The sequence below is a fragment of the Halyomorpha halys genome, unplaced genomic scaffold (assembly GCF_000696795.3).
Source record: "Halyomorpha halys isolate HHAL.00 unplaced genomic scaffold, Hhal_1.1 Scaffold1029.1, whole genome shotgun sequence".
Lineage (NCBI taxonomy): Eukaryota > Metazoa > Arthropoda > Insecta > Hemiptera > Pentatomidae > Halyomorpha > Halyomorpha halys.
Window position 1 is genome coordinate 270384 of NW_027106971.1, and position 14350 is coordinate 284733.

At 29.4% G+C, this 14350-nt stretch overlaps 1 protein-coding gene across 18 annotated transcripts in view; it reads right to left on the reverse strand.

Annotated features, from left to right (window-relative positions):
• syd (JNK-interacting protein syd) overlaps positions 1-14350 on the reverse strand; it is a 94244-nt gene that overhangs the window by 45148 nt on the left and 34746 nt on the right. For all 18 annotated transcript variants that reach the window (XM_067045274.1, XM_067045273.1, XM_067045276.1 and 15 more), the window contains 4 exons: positions 13035-13263; positions 11723-11881; positions 8339-8513; positions 7352-7657 (listed from right to left, as the gene is read on the reverse strand). In XM_067045274.1, the coding sequence (XP_066901375.1) occupies positions 7352-7657; positions 8339-8513; positions 11723-11881; positions 13035-13263 (869 nt within the window). The remainder of the gene's footprint in view (positions 1-7351; positions 7658-8338; positions 8514-11722; positions 11882-13034; positions 13264-14350) is intronic.

A 14350-nucleotide genomic window follows, 5' to 3' on the forward strand; every position in this document is an offset into this window, starting at 1 on the left:
TTGTAATCTATTTTTTATCAATGGTAAAGATAATCTGCTTTCAAGAAGACACATTAGAATTGAGATCTCCTTATTTATAATTATGTTTGGAATTTTTAATTATTAATTTTTTATATAATTGACAACAATATGTTTATTATTAATAATTTAAGACCTAATAAGGAGAAAAGAAAATATGATATTAAAAGAAATATTTAATGTTTTTTAATATGATGAATTGTTGTGAATTTGTTTGTAGGTGCCTGACGATAGAGTGGGAGCCCCGAATCATCGTTATTAGATGTAATGAAATAAAATGAAAATAAATTTGAATAAGGAAGAGGACTTTTCATTCACTATATCTAATTACTTTAATAAAACTCATCCAGTAGAATATATAAAACGGCAAGAAGTCATATTTTGAAGATTTGGATTTCAATTGAATTAAAGAGAAGCAATCACTGTCATTGATGTAAAAAAAAATAAAAAACTTCTTGATAAAGCAATTGAACAAGCATGATAATTAGAACAGGAATACAACAAAAATATCAATAAAAAGGATAAAATAACATGTACAAAACAGTCTTACATAATAATTATATCAGTGTATTTTCCAAGTGATTTGAATACACTGTAAACCTTACCTTCTCATATTTTCATACTATCTGGCACAGTTGTTCTATTGATATAAAATTGTAAAAATGAAAAATTTTACCGACAAGGGAAGTGCAAGGTCTTGGTTCAAATTTTGTGGGATGGTAGATTTAGTTTCCCTGTTGATGAAGATATACGGTTATAGGGGCCATTACTCAATAATTTTTTTAGATATTTGCAATTAAGGGTTTAGTCTAACAGCAACCTGATCCGTTACATAATATTTATTACAAAACAATAAATGATTGTAGGAAAATAGTCCGGGTGGCAGTCAATAAATGTATCAAAATAGTAAAAGAAAACTATTTATTGTTAACCAACTTTATTGACCGCCACCCGGACTATCTTTGTACAATTTACTTCATACGGTCAACAATCTTCTTCCAAAACAATAAATGCTTTTATTGTTTTGTAATAAATATTATTGTGTACTTACACGAATGATAATGACAAATAAAACTTTTATAAGGTTTATAGTCATAAAAGACATTTAATTTCCAATCTATTTAAACTCCATTATGTATCTTTACATGTAAAAATAAACATAAAATAAAGAAAAAGTTATTCACCCTCCAAGGACTCAACCTGGCTCTTAATGACGAGGAATCATTGCTGCTACTGAATTTAGTGAGTGACTTGCATCTTCAATTGTGAATATCTAAAAAATTATTGAGTAGTGGCCCCAATAATCATATACCTTCATGAATAGGGAAACTAAATCTACCATTCTGCAAAATATGAATTAAATCCGTGACCTCAAAACCTTGCACTCTCCTCGTGAAATATATCCATTCCTTTTTTGAATCACAGCTATTGTTTTCATAAATGGGCTTAAAAAAAAAAAACAGAGAACAAAAACTTTTGGAACTGCGGTAGAAGCTTCCATAATTTAGCTAGAAGTACACTACAGTTTTCATTTTACAGTACAATCCATCCCCTTCCATATAATATACAAAAATATTATCATTGTCAATAAACACCAATAACACGTGTTCGTTCATCAAATTATAGAGTAATCTCGGAAATCTATACTAATTGTTGCAGAGAGATGTTGAAATTAGGAATAATGGTGTAAAAAAATTCAACAATATGAATGTATATAACTATTTTTATTTATTTAATATTTTTTTCACATATTTTATTGGAAATTTAAGTTTGAAGATTTAATAAATTAAATTTTTTTATAAAAATTGTTTTCTTTTACAACCCCAGTAATGCTAAGGGATGATTTCATTAGTTAAAACTAAAAGAATGTTCATTATAAGTGAGAACAAGTGAAAGTATAAAAAAGGAGTTCACCAACAAGATTTGTATTATACATATTTCTACTATTAATTATATTACTTTAGAGAATCAAATGATTTATATATAATAGATATTATGTATTCCTAATTGCAACAAAATATACTACAAATATCTATCTAAATTAGGGAATCTTCTAGAGCAATTCAATAACTTGTCCTTTTTTTTTTTTTTTTAGTTAATTGATAAGACTTTTGTAACAATCTAATTCAAAAATGATTGGACATGTCTCAGCAAAATTTCACATTTTTTCAAGAGTATAAAAATAAAACAACTGCATCAAATTTTTAGAAACTATGAAATGGTAAGATCCAAAAGTGAGTGAATAACACGGCAACATTTATGAAAATCCGAACTATCATCCATAAAGAGATTATTGAGAAAATCTAAATATTATTGAAAGCTGGGATTACTAAGTTATATAAAATCATTATGTAAAACTTAAAGACAAGAAAATCATAAAATAGAAAAAAAAAAGTCATATTAAATTTTCATTTCTAAAAACATTTCAATTTAACTTAAAACATAATATAAAAGTCAAATTAAGAATGAATTTGGAATAATAATAATTAGAATTACCTCTCTTTCATAAACCTGAACAAATTCTAAATCTACATGATGAAATGATCAAAAATAACCTAACACAACCCTTTCATTTACTTTTTAAATTACTCTAAAGAGATTTACCATTTATCTATTTAATGATTGGTCCAATCTAATAACTTTAAATTTCTTTGTTTATGTCCTAATACGTTGTTTTCAAGTGATTAAACATCTACTTGCATCAAACCTTATCAATCATCCAAGTATGTCGACACATAATTAAACATATTCAATTAACCATCTATCTTAAACTAGCAATTATATTTTAATTTATTTCAAATACAATATGTACTAAAAAAATTGTGTTTAAAGATGTCAGTAAACATATGACAATGTTTAACATTAATATTTACAAAAAAAAAAAAAATTAATAATAATAAAAATGCAAATACTAAATAATATAGTATTTTTTTAAAAATCTACTCAGTTTAATACAGCTAAAAACTATAAAATCAAAATGCAATACTAATAGCCTATAGAAGTAAAGTGAAGGTAGCAAACTGTTAATTATGATTTAAAATATTTAAGGAATAATTAGAAAAAGTTCATAACAAATTAACTACAAGTTATAAACCTAAAAAATAGATTCTTTGTTATATTTATATCTTAATATAACAAAGTGTATAAGATCTTTCATAAGAAAATCAATCTATTAATCTTATAAATTTCCAAATTTGTTAATAAATAATACTGAATCATAACATATTAACCCTTTCCTGCCATAGTGTTACCAAGCAATTAGTTTCATTTAATTATTTAATCTATTGGGTCGACAGTTTTCACAGGGAAGGTTATTTAGTAAAATAACTTTATGAAATCAAATAATTTGTATTCATAATATTTACCCTCATTTTCTAACTAAAAAATTCAGGATTTAAATGAAGTCTGAAAAAGTGTTTTTGACCACAGAATCATTTTTAAAAATTTTATTTTAAAGGTGTTGTTCAAATTTCAGAACAGTGTTACGGTTGTCATGGTGAAATAAACACACTAGCGATATCTACGTAGACAAGGGGGCTTGGTTTTTGAGAAGGTGACTGCTTGGTTTTTGAACGAGTTACTATTGTTCAATATGAAGTGGTGATAGTTTATCAGGCCCTGTGTCTTTACTGTTTGAATCGAAATATCACCATATGAGAAACATCATGTATGTTTTGTTTATCAAAATTATGGTGTTCTACTTCAATGGACGGTCATTAACACTATAAGTGTGGATATAGTGCAGTGCGTGGCAACATTTCTTCATCATGTCCTGAATAGGAAAGTTGTGGCAGGGGTCAACTTCATACTTCTGGGGAAGATGTCACGGTGGCCAAAAAGGAGAAGTCGGACAACCTTGTGTTTTGCCAGGAGTACACCCAAGGACTATGTGGGGTTCGAACTAAACTTTATTTTATGTTCCTCGTTTGTGTAGTCGTGTAAATTTAGTTAACAAGGTTAAGCATTTAAGTTAAGGTTAAATCAACCTATATGTTGTGTTTGTTTTATTAATTGATAAGAATTCTTTTTTTTTCTTTTTTCATTCTGTGTACATATATTTATTTTTATTATTAAATTTAAATGCATACAGTTCTGCTGTTCTTTCTTATGCATATACACTGCTTTCAACTTGTTAATTTACTTATGTTTTTTTTGTTGTTCACTTAATATTACGATAATTCCACAGGTGGGTAGGTATAACTCTTATTTATTTATTAAGGTATTTGCCAGTGGTCATAGTTCAATAATTGTTTATATAGGGGTATATTGTAGTCTTCGTTTAGGGGTTTTCATTATTTGAAAAAAATAACGTGGCGTCTAAGGAGCGATTTATTCTTTATTTTATTATTTTTCCCCTTTTGCAATTATTATTATTTTTTTTTTTAAATTAACTCACCCCCTTCTCCGCTGAGCATGGGCAAGTATAAACGATAAATATATAACTAAAAATAAATCAAAATTTTTGTTTATAACAGATAGAAATCTGCTGGAGATAAGTCTGATGAATAACGACTTAATAACATAGCTAGCTCAGTGTTTTCACTGTTTGTCATGAAACATGAGGTCTAACGTTTTCGTGTAAGAGAATAGGTCTCTTCTAATTAATCAATGCAGGTGGTTTTTATGACAAGTTTTTGATGCATTATGGCAATATCACTGAAATTTTAATGCATTGCATCACTATTACTGCAGTACAATGTGAATGCGATGGTTTCACCTCTGGGTAAAAATTAATTAATTAATTCTTCTTAATTAATTCCTGCTATTGTCCACAACACCAAAGCCAATAATTTTTTTGGATGTAAATTTGGTTTTAGCATGTGTTCCAATTTTTCGGTAATAATTAATCACTAAACAGACTGACACCCGTTGTCAGATACAATCCTCTTTCTTTTCATTACACATGATTCTCCTTTTGAGAAAAGGATAATTTTTTGCCAAGTAAGCAGTAAAACGCATGTCTCACAACGCTTCAACTCCTGCTGCTCAATAGTTTTAACAACTTCATGATATATTGTAATATCTTCTTTTTTATATGAATAGTTATTTTTTATATATAAATAGTTTTTAGTATATTCTAATTTATATATCACCATTTTAATATTGTTTATTTGTTTTATTAAACCAAAAAGTTAACCAATTTTGATCAGTCAAATATGGAGTAAAAATAGTCATAGTCAGCAGTCATCCAAGAATATTATATCATTGAAGGAAGATCACTCTTTGTTTGGATTGCCGGGAGAATGGACGTATCCTGGAAGCTAGAAGAGGACAAAGACTTTGTCTACTGTCAGGGTAGCATCTTTAGAACGAAGACATCGGGAACCAATATTCATCAAAGAAGCATATATAATTGGTTAGTTTACTCTACCTATGATATAATTATATTTGTAAAAGTAGTCATTAATTTAGTTAAGTGACTTTATATTCTGATTGTCTTGGAAACCTGCCCTAAGATAAGAAACAATAATATTATATATAATTTTAAACAAAATTCTCATATCTATTTAATATTTGATCTTTTCATTTAACCTTGTCATCTTTAAAGCTATATTTTATAAATGAGAATGAATAGAAATTTTCAAATTCCCTTTAATTTAATTTTAATATATTTTGAATATTACAATATAAAAGGGAGCGTGGTGGCACCGTGGTAAGGCGCAATGCTACTAACCCCAAGGACCCAGATTCGAATCCAGCTGGGCAGAAAAATGTTTTCTGCTATATTGTAGCCATGAGTCAACCCTATGGGTTCTGGAGCCCTCATAGGATCCACCCGGCCTCATTAATTGAGTACCCTTAATTGGGTAAAAATCTGGCGGCCAGTAGTAACAGTATTTTCTTACAAAGTACTAAACCCCTGACCCATCATGGGTTGTAGTGGTACAGATTTTTTTTTTTTAAACAATATATAAAAACGTTAACTATCCAATAAAAACCAAGCCCAAGCGTTCAGTATTATCCCATCCTTCCCATCATTTTATAGGTTACTCAAAATCTTACTAAATAAAATCAAATATGCCTAAGAAATGTATGATTTTATTAATCATCAGAAATTAGAACCCACTCCAATAAATGCCAAAGATCCATTATTAGGGAAAATGATACTAATTTTCTGAAGCAGATCCATTAGAGTTTCATTTTAATTACTTGGCCTCAATTCATTGTTAAATCTACAAAGTGAAAACTGTTAACATATTAAATTAGTAATTCAATTTCAATCACTAATTCGTCAGAAATATATAAGAATAGTCTCTAGAGACAAGAAATTCCGAAAATAGTAACACATGTTGTGCTGAAAGATTCATGGACTATGACTGGAAAGGATTATCACTGAAATAATGATTTTAAAATTTTTAAATTCTATATAAATGAACAAAGGAATTACTAGCTTTACAGTAGATATCATGAAATAAGACAGATCTGAAAAATCACAAAGCGGACTCCGGCTTCATAACCTAACTCACCATTCACTGATAAAAGGTTAGAAATTCTTTACTTCTTGTTTCACATTTGACCATGATAAAATAAAACAACACCAAGTGCAAAATAGTAACTGACCAAACAAAACGTATAAATGTCCCTGTCACTAGATAGTTTTATCTTTGAATTTCAGAATCAATGCAAAGATAAAATGAAGTCAATACTGATTTTGAAAATATACAAAAATCAGAAAACCATATATTTAAAATTTTAATTTTGATAACATATTATTAATATTTTGCTTCTAAAATCTTATTTCTACAACTATGTGAAATAGAAGAACTGGTAACATAGGACGCCATCTATTGAAGATTTAAAGGCTGAACTAGTCTGAATGTTGCTATGTTGTAACTAAGTGAGACAACATAGCAAAAATGCTTACTAGCCTTATTTCATGATGTCTACTATACCTTATTAAAATGACATGTTATATAATAAACCATTATCCAGAAAATTAAGTTTTTATTTAACCAAAGATAAAGGTATTAAACATCAAAGAAAAAATTAAGTGGTTACAAAAGCACTAAATATTAACGAATAAATTATTTACAAAATCGAATAATCGTCTTTTCTCCAAGTCAAATTATGTAGCAAAGACTAAACTAACTAAGTAACTAATAAGACTTCAAAAACAAAACCATCACCCCAACAAACACAGAGCAACAAATAGGCACAATACAGCAAAATAATAAGGTTATGTCCAAGATAAAAGCACTGAGTATAATTCAGCCAACTTAAGCACAAGACGAGTGGTTAATAATACATAAAGAAAACAACAAAAATACACAGTGGAGAAGAAAAACGTGATTAACATGACGAAAATGCACTAGGACTTATATGGATCACTTACCATTTGCGCTTGTGTCCATCGGCTCTGGAACGGACTCGGTAGGGGGCGCCGCTGGAGGTAAGGCACTGGTGTCTTCACTTCCAGTGGCACAGCTAACAAACATTATCCTACCTATTGTTCCCTCGTCTGTTTCACTCTTTTTAGTCTCGTTCTTATTCTCTTCATTTATTTGCTGTTCCTCGTTCTTATTGTCTTCCACTTCCCCGTTCTGCTCATTTTTGTTAGGATCGTTGTTTCCTTCTACAGGCTCCTCATGGTTGACAGGGACCTCAACGTCAGTATGAGGATAATCACTTTCACAAGCTCCTGGAATATTTATCATTAGCAATTAAAGAAAAAATGACATTCAAAGCTAATTAAATAAAAGATATTCGATTAAATTATAAAATTTCTGATGTCATAAAATATAACAGAACATGGATTATAAAAATTTAAGAGAAGATAAATAAAAATAATATTTATTTTTTTTTTTTTTTGAAGTATTGGTTTTCTACAATAATAGTAATAATTTTCTATAAGAGGTTAATGGTGCAAACACAAGACAATTTTAGATGACTTATGTATGAAAAAAAACATATATATTGTAATATCCTCTTTTTTTGATAAATAATTATTTTTTAAATATAAATAGTTTAGTTTAGTTTTTTTCCCATGTATTTCTAACAAAGAGCAAACTAATCATTAGTAATTTAAAATAAAAATTTCATATCTAGTTAATATTTAATATAATCATTTAAACCTTGTCAGCATCAACCTTAATTTTTGATTTGAGAATAATAAAGCCAGTTAAAATCCTTATAATTTGAATAAATTTTAAATATTACAATATGTATGACCCAGATGACGCGTACCCAATAGGTAGACCCAAAATGGGGGTGTGGGACAATGCCAAAGATGACCTCCATAAGCTGATAATTAATATCAACATGGCTGAAGATAGAGCCTAATGGTATATACTTCTTGAGCATTAAAATAAGGAACACTGACCAGGGACACTGGCAATACACAGGAGATGAGACGGGCAGACACTAAAAGCCTCCAGAATATCGGCTGGATTGTTGGCATCTATCACGGTGACGTAGCTGATCGATCTAGTGCTTGTGCAGATCCAAACTAGCGAGGAAAGTTGCTCCTGGCTCTCCATTCTCTGCTTCTCGCCTTCCTGTAAGAAACAATTGCCATGTTGATTTCACCTAATATGATCCTAAATAGTATCAGTAATTATTAAACAGATATGATTCATCATGATATAATTCATTATAATTTGTCTCTTAACTAGGGCTAGAATTTTCATGTAAATACAATATTTTTACTAACAAAGATAAAGCCACATGCCAACTTAATATTTACCTTTTGCCACATCTAGGATCAATTTTAACCATTCCTATATATAAACATAAAAATTAACATATTTTGGAAATTTTAATATGCTTTACTCCACATTCATTACTTCTATTTATAACAGAACTTGATAAGAATGGGTATGAAAAAACAAAATTCTTGACAATATCAGTTGATATTCACCTGTATTCTGTCGAAATACCTAAAATTCACTAGAATCAGTAGAAGGTACTTATTCTTACTATTATTATTTTCACAAACTTAAACCAAACTCGATACCTCCTTTAATTTTATCATAGTTGAATTAAAAATACATTATTAAGTTCCCCTCTTTTCATTTTTATTCAGAGCAATATAGTTTCTGATAGAGTCAATCTCTGAGTCAGAAGAAATCTTTATAGTTTTAAAGCATCATCATATTACCAAGAAATAGAAAGCAGGCTCCAGACCGAACCTCAAAATGTCTTAAGACAAATCCAGTCTTTAAAGGCATCCTGCTGATTGTCGACATCACCAATGAAAATACCAATAGCGTGAAACCTTTTTGATAGTTATTACTACGCCCCAATATGACATAACTTTATATTTGAAAATTGAAAATACACAAGTTTCCAACTGTTTTTGAAATTTCTTACATATTTGTTTTTAAAAATTATTAAACATACATGTATATATTGGTCATTTTCAATTACATGAACAACCAACATTGAATAAAGTTATTGTGAACAATAATATGAATATTTAAATGATTCTTACTTTGATTTGCATAATAGTGAAGAAACACACACTAGATAAAATACAATTTTATTATTTTATTTTTTTACTTTACCAGTTTAATTAAATTAAAATAATTCAAATCATGAAGAGAACAAGAACAAACAGAAACAAGTCAATAATTTTATCAAGAGGTAAGAATAAATTACTTACTTTTTCTAAGTTTGAATATGGTGGTATGAATGTACTAATGTTTTGAAATACAAAGTACAATGAAAATTTAAATAAATAATTTTAAGTCAACATCAAGTTTTACACTATAGTACGCCGATGAATTAGAACAGAATAAATGAAATATAAAATTTTTCAATCAATTAATCCATACTACCTTTAAAGTATATATGGCGTATATATAAGCAGGTACACACTTATGTACATGTCATAAATAACACAGCTCATGTTTGATTATAAGCATGAAGAGGTTAATATAAAATAGTAAAAAAAATTATTCACTTCTAATCTTGATTCTTTTATTAAATAAAGGTGTCCCAATTAGGAAGTGTTGGTTTAGGGTGTGAGAAGGTATCGAATATAGAGAGATTTAAATGAAGATAGGGTAGAAAAATGTTGGGATATTCGAAAGGAGGAATGAAAGAAAGCAGTGCAGCAGACTAAAAAGGAATGTTCTACAGGAAGGAATATAGAGGTTAGAAAGGCGGGATGATCTTGGCTCCTGTGTGTGAATAGAGGATTTGATTTGTAAGAGGCTGCTGATGCTTGGATTTGATAATTTAGTATAGGATTGTCAATGGTTAAAGAGAGAGAGCCAGCTTAACTCATTGTAGAGGTGGGAAACATGAGAACACCTCAAGGTATCAAAGGAAAAAAGGAATTCATGATTTGCTTCAATCTGTTCTGAAAATCAAGAGACCCCCATATTATTGTAATAAGCTTGTTGCTAAGGTTTGAAATATTGCACATAACAATAACGGACAGGTAGAATTTTCAAGGTAATTGCAAACGGTTAATTAGATATTCCGGTGTTTCATTGTGGGTACAATGTTGAGGGGTATTACCTGAATTAATTATAATTTTGCTGATAAGCTGGTATGAAAGGTGTAGACTCTATTTGAAATAAATTGAATATGGTGAAAAGCAAAAATAAAACCTCTATTCTTCTATGATTTATACAACAATTGATTATTTGTGGGTTTTAACCAAAAGGGAATACAATGTGGTTTAGTTAGGTTAGTTTTTAAATTAATTTTGACTATTGATTGAAATGGGATTGCATGGAATCATAGAAGACTTGGTTGTTGATTGGTGATGGGCTATTAAGGTTTTTAATTGAACATAAAGACTGCCTCTTCTTATATGCTCTTCTCTTCCCTATCCTGCCTTTGACCCTTTGCCTGGGAGCGGTGCAAAACTATTCACTAATGGTGAATTTTTGAGTATGAACAAATGGTGATGATCTGAAAAGACTGTGTTCACTCTCTGAACTTATTCAGACCAATTGGGTCCAGAGACCCCACTATTTCATGAGTTTGCCAATGAGTTGCCTCTTCAAAATTTGAGAGAAGCCTTCATCAAGCAGTGACCCATTTTGGAGTCTGAACTCTCCACCTTCAAGTTTGTAAATCTTTAAAAGTATTGATAGATTTTTTAATATTTTTGTTTTTCAAACTTTTTCCATGGATATTACTCTACAACCGTATATTTTTTCATCAAAAATAAAAACATTCTCATAAGGCTAATTTGTTGTTTTTTTTTATGATTTTTAAGAAATATCATTTGTATAATGAGCCTTACATACACCTAGTTTTGTTTTATTATAACTCTATTCCTCTAAAATAATAACATTTTCAGAAGGAGCAACAATGATTTTAAAATTAATAATAGATCCAGTGACAATAAAGAAATTAATTTAACTCATGATTCAAAATCTCTGCAGCTCTTGATTAAAATATTTTGAAAATGATGTCCGTAATACTAATTTAGCATTATTTGGTTGATAATTGCTCTTTGGTCACACTTTATCATTCGATTTCTTTGCTCACACATATAGGTACAAACTTGTTCAAAGACGAGTTACAATGGCAGACCTTATGTATATGTAACTGCAAGTAAGAGCACCAAATTTTCTCAACATTAAAATTATTCTAATGCACTGGTACAAATATTACTTATTGTGTTCTTAATGTTAAATTCCATAAATTAAATTATTATAACCAAAACATGGTGTCTAAAATTAAATTATACAGTCAATACTATTTGTTTGAATCAAGATGGCATAGATAAATAATAACATATTACTTTGATGTCTTTTTCCAGTTGTTCTATTGGACTAACAGGTTCGCTATTGACAATTTCATCGACAACTGGCGGTTTATCATAAAAAACACTCGCTCCCACAATATCTCCACCATCCCTAGTTCTACCACCAGCAAGGTTGACTCCAGCGGCACACCAGATCTGAAAAAATGAAAAAAAAAATAATAATAAATTGTAATGAACTAAAAGTTTAATTTAAAATTATACCTCCTGTAAATCTTAACATATGTGAAAGATATTGACTGATAGACCTCACATTTTGAGGGAGGAGTATATATTGAATATATAGTAAGAAGAATTGTAATTGTGAAAACTTCGAATTTGAGTTACTAATATACATTTTGAGGTAAAAACATAATAAGTCTCACAAAACGGTTAGTGAGTATGTGAACAGCCTAGCTTAATATCGAAAAGTCATACTAACTAAACTGAAATTACATATTTAAGGGAGGTGTATATGGGGACGTTACAGCAACTTTTTCATTAAAATCGACAAATTGAAAGTATCACTTTATACAATTAATTTTATACTGTTTTTCAAACCAGCTCTGTCAATTTTTATTAAACCCAGTATATCAATGTAAAATTAAATAATTTTTCATATCAGCCAGTTCTAATCCTCATTCAAAAAGTTTTACAGGGCTTCAATACCAAATTTTAAAAAAAATCTTTTCCTAAAGTCAATTTAATTTGTTTATTTGAAATAATTAACAATTTTAAATTGTTCATTGTAATAATAAATAGATAAATATGAACTATGAAAGAATTAGCTAGAAAAGAAAAATGGAGAAACAGAGACAGGAGTTTAGATAGTGGTTCAGTACTTTGTAAGGGAGTACTGTTACTAGACCAACAGTTGTGCAAGGAGGTGATTTGGTCAGAATCACGCTCGACCCCCAGATTTTTACCCAACTAAGGGAACCCAATTAATGAGGCTGGGTGGACCCCAGAACCCACAGGGTTAATTCATGACTATAATGTATCAGATAACAATTTTCTGCCCGGCCGGATTTGAACCCGGGTCGGTCCTTGGAGTTAGTAGCATCATGTCTTACCACTGTGACACTCCAGTCCCCTATTCACGCCTCTTAGACACTATAAAATACAAATTTTTATAGCAACAGGAAAATAAATATATTTTTTTGACCCTATTGTGATATTTTAATAAAAATAACAACAGACAGTAAATGAAAATTACTTTTTCATACCTTAATTTTCTAAAAATCTCATGTATTTTTAGTTACTTAAAAATCTATATAATAATAATTTTTGCCCAATTGCTTAGTAATAGTACCTTCATGCCATCCTCCTTTTCCATGAGAGGCCTGCAGTAGACTGGTACTGGTACAGGGACCTGAGGTGAGCCGGACACCTTAGGTGGCGCGGCTGCTCCTTTGGCCGGCAACGACCAGCCGTATGCGTGTAGCCTACCATCATCCTTCCGAACATGTGCCTGCACAGCTCTCAACTGCTCTCTCCTCTCCGACGCACGCCTCGCTGTACGCTGCTCCATCTTTTCACTCCTAAAATCAGTATAACAGATTTTAAAAATTAACTATATACATGTCATTTTGTCATTCTTAAAATAATCAGATAAGGGAAGTCGATATTTTTATGATCAAAAAATAATTTCTTTTTTTAAATTTTGTTGCTGAAAATACAGGCAGTTTCTGAATATATTAAAAATAGTTCTATAACTTTCTAAATACTGGAAGTGGTTCAAATTTTTTTTTTTTTTAAATTTACGGTTAATGCTTTCTCAATGACTGTGTTGATGATTCCCATATACAACAATGTGACTCATTATTTCAGTGAATATAATTTTATTTATTGATGGATCAATGATAAAATGAATGGGCTATAAACTGAATGCGTTATTATCTACGAAGTAGTTTTTTAAACTTATACTTAATTATAAGGTATTTTAAAATTTAATTCATAAAAAAGTTTTAATTACATAACTAAAGCTCCTTCCCTCTTAGCATCTCATGAAAAGTAACCTGTTCTTATGTCATGCGATACCAGTCTTATCAACTTAATCTTTGTTTAAAAAAAATTTTTTAATAATTTTATCTTGGATAATGGCGTAAAACACCTTGTAATTAATCAAAATTAATTAACAAAAATCAGTAAAATGATCGGCTCATAATGTAAAAATGTTAATGAATTTCAGAATCCATTGATCATAAAAGTTAATAATGACTAAATTTTTTCCACCACATTTTCAGAGAAATATGATTGGAATAAAACAAAACAACAAACACATAAATCAGTCTTGTTATTAAAAAAGGCATACAATAATGAAAATATAACTTGTAACAAATTGGTTGTTAAGTAAGTTGTACAGAAAAAGGCATTAAAAAAAAAATGACAGTATTAATACTTTTGAGGATGCAAGAAGCTGAAAGTAACGAGTTTAATCCTAAAAATCGTTGCACTGCCCAAAACAGAGTGAAGAAGATTATTCCTATTGTAAATAAATATGAAAAGCTAGTGAAAAAGGCATAAATGACTGTGTTAATCTTATTTTTAAAATATGATAGAAAAAATAGCTCCACAAACTTTTATCAAATTCATTTCACATAATGTATTCAGTTCACCCACTTGTTC